Source organism: Lycium ferocissimum, chromosome 9 (assembly GCF_029784015.1).
Source record: "Lycium ferocissimum isolate CSIRO_LF1 chromosome 9, AGI_CSIRO_Lferr_CH_V1, whole genome shotgun sequence".
Lineage (NCBI taxonomy): Eukaryota > Viridiplantae > Streptophyta > Magnoliopsida > Solanales > Solanaceae > Lycium > Lycium ferocissimum.
Window position 1 is genome coordinate 51,966,879 of NC_081350.1, and position 9,089 is coordinate 51,975,967.

The 9,089-nt window shown below is 35.1% G+C and overlaps 2 protein-coding genes across 2 annotated transcripts; one reads left to right on the plus strand and one right to left on the minus strand.

The window, feature by feature from the left end:
• Nucleotides 1-1,089: 1,089 nt before the first annotated feature.
• Nucleotides 1,090-4,196, plus strand: LOC132031238 (protochlorophyllide reductase-like). The gene is made up of 5 exons (XM_059421117.1): nt 1,090-1,248; nt 1,570-1,665; nt 2,068-2,596; nt 3,026-3,384; nt 3,873-4,196. The coding sequence occupies exons 1-5, from the start codon at nt 1,195-1,197 to the stop codon at nt 4,026-4,028; spliced, it is 1,194 nt and encodes a 397-aa protein (XP_059277100.1). The 5' UTR covers nt 1,090-1,194; the 3' UTR covers nt 4,029-4,196.
• A 1,089-nt stretch (nt 4,197-5,285) lies between these two features.
• On the minus strand, nt 5,286-8,687 carry LOC132031239 (stem-specific protein TSJT1). Its single transcript, XM_059421118.1, has 4 exons — nt 8,383-8,687; nt 7,017-7,267; nt 6,318-6,431; nt 5,286-5,739 (listed from the first exon to the last, which is right to left on the minus strand). Exons 1-4 carry the CDS (start codon nt 8,586-8,588, stop codon nt 5,546-5,548), a joined length of 765 nt encoding a protein of 254 aa, XP_059277101.1. The 5' UTR covers nt 8,589-8,687; the 3' UTR covers nt 5,286-5,545.
• Between the last annotated feature and the right edge of the window lie 402 nt (nt 8,688-9,089).

Genomic DNA, 9,089 nt, shown 5'->3' on the forward strand with positions numbered 1-9,089 from the left:
CAATTGGAGCACTCGCATATCAGTAGTTCAATAATCTCACCAGTATGTCAGCAAGTAAAGAAATAGTGGGACCTGGAACCGTGGTCAGAATAGGGACATCCTGCATTTTAGTTACCACCGGCTGCGTTGCTCTAGCTCATCCAACAATCAGGGACTTACCTCTAGTAGCCATAGCATCTGTGCCCCTAGGTTGAAATCGTCAACCAGCAAAACTCTTGGTAAGGATGTTAACTACTTGATCCAAAGAACTTATATATCGAACCTCAAATCCTTTAATTCTACTTTCTCCCCGACAAAGTGAAAACCCAATTTTACAAGTTTCATTCTTAAACGAAAGATGGGGTTGGTTGTGAGGTAAGAGGTTGAAAGATTACCACACCATAGTTTCGGAGTGGTTGAAAGATTACTACAACTACGTACTCTATGTCGTCGCCATAGCTAGAGCACAATAGTTAGCTTCTAGGCTCGAGCTAGCTACAACTCATTGCTTCTTTGTGCACCAAGATACAAGGTTAAGGCCAAGAATCACATGTCATCAATGCATCTAATTTAAATTCAACATTTAGTAAGAACTTAAGTTTTTAGCACCATCGATATAAAAATACTAAGACAATCAGGTTATTTATAAAGTAATTATCTTTGTACATTAAATGACAATCTGATAAAAATGATACTGCTATTATATGTTGTACAAGAATTTCTATATAGAAAGTGTATATTAACTTAAATCCTCTTAATAATAAGTACTACTTCACGTGACAATGGAGTTTAATCCAACTGCCCTTTATCCTCTGTCCCCATATATTTTCCATGATGAAAGCCCATGCCTAATGTAAGTCGATTGCTTTGGGTAAAGAGACAAATATCTCCATCTTTTTGACTAGGTAACGTTATGGTATAGAAATATATTACAATATTTATCACAAAAATATCAAAAGGAAATCTAAAAATTGAAGCCTGATTGGTGGCTTACAATTGACACAGCACGTTCTTTCTTTAAAACATTTATCTTATCCAAAGGACACACTATTTCGTTTTGTCTCGAACCATTGTAACACCCATAATTTCTCACTGTCTATATAAGTGCCCCAAGTCCTTTACCACTTTATTCATACTAGTGTAGTACCAGTCCAAGAATCATCTCTTAAAATCTTAATTAGGCAATTTCGAAATAAAACTTAATTCGTTATTTTCATGGCTCTCCAGTCTGCTGCAGTGCTTCCTTCTGCTTTCTCTATTCCTAAGGAGGTTTGTATTCCTTTGTACTTCCTCCGTCTTAAACTAGTTGTCATGTTTCGCTTTTCGAAAGTCAAATTAAGTAAATTTGACCAACATTTTAGAATGTATTCTTTCATTGAATTGACATGAGAAAAGTTGCAACTTGTAATACTTTTCATATAGTTTTTGAATGTCTAAATTTTATTGTAAAAGATTGAGTTGATCTAATTCAATTTAATTTTAAAGATCAGTGACAACTAATTTGGAACGGAGTACTTCTTAAGTCTCCAATTAAAGTCTGAAGCTTCAACTAATTCTTTCTTTTAATTACTCATTTCTGTTATCTTGCAGGGGAAAGCTTGTGCAAATTTGAAGGATTCTAGTCTATTTGGAATTTCTCTCTCAGACCATGTTAAATCTGATTTTGGCTCTTCAATCAAGGTCAAGGTACCTAGATATACATTTAAAAAAAAAAGAAAAAATAGAACTCTTGTATGAAATCCAATGTATCTAATTCAGAAGCTTCCAAATTGACTCATTTTTCACGTACACGATCACTGAACATTACCTACGACAACACATACGTCACAGAACTCTTTAATTTTTTGTCACATTACAGTAACTAAAATTTACATACTTTAACACTAAATTTAGTGACCATACGTGAAATACTATATATACATTCAAAGTAAAGAAAATGTCACAATACTACTCTTTTGTCACACCACCATAACACTAAAGTCACAGAACTCTCTTTGTCATATTACATTACAGAAACTGAACTTTACATACTATAACAGTAAATTTAGTGACCACAAGTGAAATTAACTTGTTCCGATTTCATTTCAGAGTCAGAGAAAGTTTTCCCTCGGAGCTATCAGAGCCGAGACAATGGTTGCATCTCCAGGTGTTACCAATGCCCCCGTGTCACGAAAGAAAACATTAAGAAAAGGGTGTGTAGTAATCACTGGAGCCTCTTCAGGACTAGGCCTAGCCACAGCAAAAGCTCTGGCTGAGACAGGAAAATGGAATGTAATTATGGCATGTAGAGACTTTCTTAAAGCTGAAAGAGCTGCAAAATCAGCAGGCATGCCTAAGGAGAACTACATTATAATGCATTTAGACCTTGCATCCCTCGACAGTGTCCGCCAATTCGTCGATAACTTCCGGAGATCCGGGAACCCTCTTGATGTATTGGTTTGCAATGCAGCTGTTTATCAACCTACTGCCAAAGAGCCCTCATTCACAGCTGATGGATTTGAGATTAGTGTTGGGACCAATCACCTTGGTCACTTCCTTCTTTCAAGATTGTTGCTTGATGACTTGAAGCAGTCTAATTACCCTTCAAAGAGACTTATCATTGTTGGTTCAATTACAGGTAATTATATAGAGGCGGATCCAAAATTTAAAGTTAATGGGTTCCAAAGTTCATTATAAGTACATATTCAGTGGATTTCTCAATAAATATATAGGATTTAGATAAAAAATTATTGAGTTGTGCCGAAACCGTACCTTACATGCTAGCTCCGCCTCCGGAAACTAAACCAACCAATGGCGGACCCAACTATGGGTTCATAGGTGCCGTAGGACCCAGTGTTCCCACTGTTGAATTCTATATATACGTGCAAAAAACAAGTATAGATAGAGTTTAGATGTACATTTCAAAATTCACTCTCTCAACTCAAAACCAACAGAGTTTAAATTCCGGATCGAAACCAACTAGTCATTAAGTCAATTGGATTTAGAATACGGAATTACTACTCATTTTAGTGGGAGACTAACCGTTGTTACTGAAATCGCTTGTCAGGGAACACAAATACTTTGGCTGGAAATGTACCTCCAAAAGCCAACCTTGGGGACTTGAGGGGTTTGGCAAGGGGACTGGACGGGCTTAACAGCTCAGCCATGATTGATGGTGGTGACTTTGATGGTGCCAAAGCGTACAAAGACAGCAAAGTTTGCAATATGCTTACTATGCAGGAATTCCACAGGCGATACCACGAGGAGACAGGCATCACATTTGCCTCTTTATACCCTGGCTGCATAGCCACAACAGGGCTATTCAGGGAGCATATCCCCTTGTTTAGGATCCTTTTCCCTCCATTCCAGAAGTTTATTACCAAGGGATTTGTCTCTGAGACAGAATCTGGAAAGCGACTTGCGCAGGTAATTATCATTAAACTATAACCACTATAACAGTAAAGTTACAAAACTAATGTTTGTCACACTAAGGGGTCGTTTGGTTGCTCGTCAGAGATATGTACATATTAGTAATGCAGGGATTAGTTATTCAGGGTTTAGTTATGCAGGGTTTAGTTATTCCATCTTTTATCCTGCATAAAATAATAGTACATAGGTTGACTCATAACTTATACATGTATTAGTTATGCAGATTCTAAATTGTTAACCAATCACCGTATTTGGTGTGTTAAAGTTTATACATAGCAAAAAAATGCTAGCAGATATGGTATAAGTTATGCAAGATTTAATACATGAATGAATTACTTCCTAACCAGCAACCATGTGACCCCTAAAGTTACTGAACTGTATGCGTGCACCAGTAGTATAGTTGTAGTAAGAAAGCCAGCGGCCTAACCTTAACAAGAAAAAAAACAAAAGATTTAACACAAGATGATGTTTGTTTTTTTGTGCAGGTTGTAAGTGATCCAAGTCTTACAAAATCCGGTGTCTATTGGAGCTGGAACAAGAATTCTTCTTCTTTTGAGAATCAGTTGTCAGAAGAAGCAAGTGATGCAGAGAAAGCCCGTAAAGTATGGGAAGTCAGTGAGAAACTCGTCGGTTTGGCTTAGATTTTGCGGACTGACTTTAACCTTAGCCAAGGCAAACAAGAAAAGGGAGTCGATGAGATAGAATATGAATTGAGATTCTGTTTTGTCGTAGAAAAAGTTGTCACTTTGTAAAATTTTTGAGTTGGGAATAAATAAATATCACTCGCCCTGTTTTCTTCTGAATGAAAAGTGTTACCAATTTATTTCCAGTATGAAAGTGATAGCCATGTGCATTTTCATTTCTTATGTTCCTTATTCGCAATCACTAAGATAAAGACAAATTAGCAACCTGTTGTTACACAAAAATTCGTGGCTAATCCTATTTATCGACGGATGATCAAAAAATTTTACTCCATTAGCTACCAACTATTTAGCAACGAACTAGCAATGAAATTTGTAGTTAATTCCTCTATTTCTATGGATCATACATCACTTTCTCTTTTCCCAATTAATTGAACATGAGACCATTTCAAGTAAGTTTGAAGATCCCTTGTTTTCTTAATATCAGGCTAATACATCCAGCCCAGAATAAATATCAAATGTCATACCCTTTTCAAAGATATTTGTTTCCAACTCGGAAATATAGTTTCAAGGGTTAAAATTTCTGTGGTCATAAATTGCGAACCAGAACATAGGTTAGAGCAAAATAAATAAAATTAAAAAAAAACCCGTAATGAACAGTAGTACTGTAATACTTATTAGCTCCAATCTTACTTTTCATTTGTTTTCTGTACAAGTACTGAAAAGTAGTGCATTTTTTAAAGATCTGACACAGGCGCAATAGTATTTTTGAGAATTCGAACAACATAAGTATAATATTTTGTAATATTTCCACAACCTCCAAACCACGTAATTTTAGTACTTTTTTTGGTTACGGTGTTTCTTCAAAAGGACTATTCAATGCCAAGACTCCCGCTTTAGACATCTTCATTCAGTAAATTTTGTGGTTCCTGAGGGTCCATCAAGTTTTATTCCTTAATGTGCACTACAGCTTTGGGTGGGGATTATAAGAAAGCAAAATGGAAGCCTCCCATTTTTTCTTGGCCTCACTTCCCCTTACATTTTGCACTTCTAGTCCTTGCTTACAAAGTTCATAGAACTTAAAACTTAAGTATCGTCGTTCAGTGCTTCAGCAACCTTTGGCCTTTTCTTTGTGATGGTTTGCTTAACCCTATAGCCATCTCAAGAGGAAAAAGATTAGATTATACAAAGTTTTCGGAACGGGCCGGGAGGGTGGTGATTAATCATCCACTCTCGAGATTTATATTGATCAATAAACTATAAACTCTTAGCCTTGTCGTTTGACAAGCTAAGGTTGATCGATTGCTCGGATAGAAAGCTTACAAAGCTGAATCTTTGCTGATGCTACATTTATTTTTCAGTAAGAGAAAATATACACACCTACAAAAAGTACAGGGAAGAAACCAAACTACAAGAAGCTACGTGGTACCAACATGGAAGAAACACAAACAACAGTTGAAAAGATGATCAAATATGGTCCATTTGATCATGGAAAGCATGAGAGTAAAGAAATTGATTTAGTAAGAAGCATTCCAATCAGACCAATTAGCTTCGCTTCCAACTCGAGGGATGCTGTTAACTCTGGAATACATGTCCACTTTGAAGTTAGCTCCACACATTACACCTTCACTATCTACCCTTGGCATGGCTCTCATCTTGTTCATTGGGTGCTCAAAATTCATTAGTCCTTTCTCACTGTGGAACATACAACCTGTGCCATTTCATTCCCAAAATAATCAAAGATGTATTCAATTAAACCAAAGAGAAACACCGTTCAGTAAAAATTGTCATGCGACATAGTTACGCCAAACTAAACTTTTTTCCTTCAATAAATGTAAGTACTAACTCGGGACAGGAAGTAGAGCCCTAAAACTATGACAGTCACTAGGACAATAGGCTGATTCTGCTGGCACAAAATCTTGCATACATTGCTGCGTAAGATTCTAATTTTTCGTGTTTAGTTGGTCAAAATATTTTGAAGAACATTTTCTCTAGGAAGAAAAATTCTTTGAAAATGAGTGACACCCCCAATCCCATTCCAACCCCCATAGCCCCCACCTCCACCGCCCCGACAGTCCTACCTTCTACCCCCACCCCCATAGAGTTTGGGTAGAGTTTATATAAATATTTTTGAGATAATATTTTCTGTTAATTTACCAAACACCGATAAAATAAGTAAAGCAACCCCTTGTTTTTCAAGTAAACATTTTCTAGGATGACTTTTTCCGTAGAAAACATTTTCCTTCGTACCAAAAGCACCCTAAATGTCAAATTCCTAGTAGATATTACCTGTGGGAAAGGGTGCAAATGACTTTGCACACCCAGCTTTAATGACCTCTAAATCATCAGAAATCACCACAGATCCATCAGCAGCAATACCCCAGAATAATTTCACCCCACCATCTGAACCCTGCAATTTTACCAAACAGCGGCAAAATGAATCTTTTTTTTTTTTTTTCCAACTCTAGTAAATGCAACTGGTTGCACAAATTTGAGAAAATGATCTCTTATGTTTTGGGCAAGTTTAATTATTCCCTAAAGTATGATCGAACCGAAAAGTGAGCACTTTTAGTCTCCATTAAATCTGTGTGTTAGATATAACGTGAACCGTGGAAAACGGGATAAAATCATAAACACCATGAAATTTTCATCAGTTCCAAGAACTTGCAAAACAAATAACTAGACTAGACACTAAACATTAGACCAACTATAGCATAAATTAAATATAAAAAAGTTCTCTGACTCTAGAAATAAAGCAAAAATTGCAAAAATTGTACCTCCAAAGGTTTGTTCCAACTACATACTTCTTTTTTTTCCCAATTAAATCTAACTGTTAAGAGTTTGTTAAATATTTAAAGCAAACCAAAGTGCTCAATTTTAGCAAATTTGGAGGACCAAAACTGTTCAATCATACATTAGCGACTATTTCGCACCTATCTTGAAATATTGTCATTTTCTCCACAAATTAATAGAAGTAGCAACTAATACAGCAGTACTTAGCAACAAATACAGTTCCAGTCTTACTATCATAGATAACAAAAGCATAGCTTCCTTCAAAATCCTTAATAACTTGGTCAGCTGGATAAGGTCCCCTGTCTCTCAGTGTCCTGTAGGCTTCTATCACTAACATGGCTTCATTTGTACCTTTTGATGATAGCCCATATTGTTTTATTTGTGCGCATAAGTTGTTCAAGCTCCCCAAGAACAAGCAATAAATATCATCATACCCACAAAACAACCTACAACAACAATAATTGTGTTTCAATTCCAAGAAATTTGATATTAGGTGTGCATGTCAGTCCATTTAAGCTTAAGTACCTCGGTTCAAATATTAAAGAAATTAAAGATAAAGATAAAATTCAAAACAATAAGCACTCGAGGTATCCAATATTTTCAGCATAAATATTCTGACTAAATAATCTTTTTTTAAAATTAAAAAAAAAAAAAAAAGGAAGCCCCGCATTCATGCGGGATCAACAAAAGAGCCACATCCCTTGGGTGTGACATAGGCAACCCACTTAATCCAAGTATTGATGGCTGATTGATTTCATGATTCAGCCTCATAAATTATACGTGTAGGGTAGAGATGCCAGGATTTTAATAGGATAGATGCACTATTATAAGAGAGGTGGATCTAGAATTTAGATTTTACGGTAACCTTTAATTTTGAACTATTAACTCATTACACTTTTTACAAGTTCAAAATTAATTTTTTTAATAAGTTTAGCGATTTTCACATTTATATCTTACTGTGTAGAAAATGGATCAGCTGGACAACTTTATGCTACGTCATCCATTGAAAAATTTATATATTCAAAAACTACATTAAAAAAATACAATAAGTCACGTTAATTAATAATTAAAAATAATTAAAAAAATATAAAAATATCATGGTCAAAAGAACTTGTTTGAATGTCGAGATGAACATGCCATATAAATTGGGACGAAAAGAATAAAAATAGAATAGGGATTCGATCTGTTAAATTTGGGGATTCTAAAAGAATAAACCAAACAAGAAAAGAAGGAAAAAGAAAGAAGTATCCCCGAACTCGATTCTAGAAAAGGGGGAAAAAAACGTGAAACTTGATCCGCTAATTTGATCGCTTGTAGAGGTGCACTTTAAGTGTGGGTGCACATATATATATATATATATATATATATATATCAAAGTAATCTTGTAAAATATAATATTTCTATACATGATCTAGGGAGAGAAGCACGGGGAACCCATACGCCTCAAACTAAATATTTCTGTGATTACACAGAGACAACTTTACACTTATATGAATTTTATAAGAAAACCAAAAAACATGAACACTTTAGAGGGAATTACTTAAGTTGGTTACTTATTTACCTTTGTGTCTGATGAAACAAGGTATTGCAGTGAGGACGAACAAAAGCAAGAGCAGCAGCATCTCCAAAGCATACAGAGGAAGTATTGGAAGGGTCAGCAGACAGAAATTTTTGAAGTGTTTCTTCAGGAAGTAAAGATCTTCTAGATGCAGGACTATTTAGCTCATCTGGTGGATGAGCAAATGCCTTGTGAAATATAGCCAACATTTTTTTTTTTTTTTGGCCTTGAATATGAACAAATATAATAAAGATGTTCTTGGTTAGTGGAGATGTTTAGTTGTATAAGATGAAGAATGAAAATGGGATAGTTTTTTGGTATATATAGAGAACTTTTTAGCTCGTGTTTTGATAGTATAGAAGAGGCTAAAGTTGAAGTTGTCAATTTTATCATGTAGTGGTGGTGCTGGAGTTTTTGGATTGGGATGAGCATGACCATGACGTTAAAATGATGAGAACGGATAAGGTTTCTCGTACTCCGAAGTCCCATGTGATGTCTTTATCAGTTTAGTATATTTTTATATTTATAATATACTGACTATAAACGAATATTACATTATCACATTACTTAGAAAAATAAGTATATCTAATTATCCTAATTATTCATAATAACTCATAATTAAAAACGAAAAAGGATTTTTTTTTTTTTTTAAAAAGAATGTCTTTGACATAAAGGTGCAAATATACCCCTCATATTTAGTTTAGAGCAAA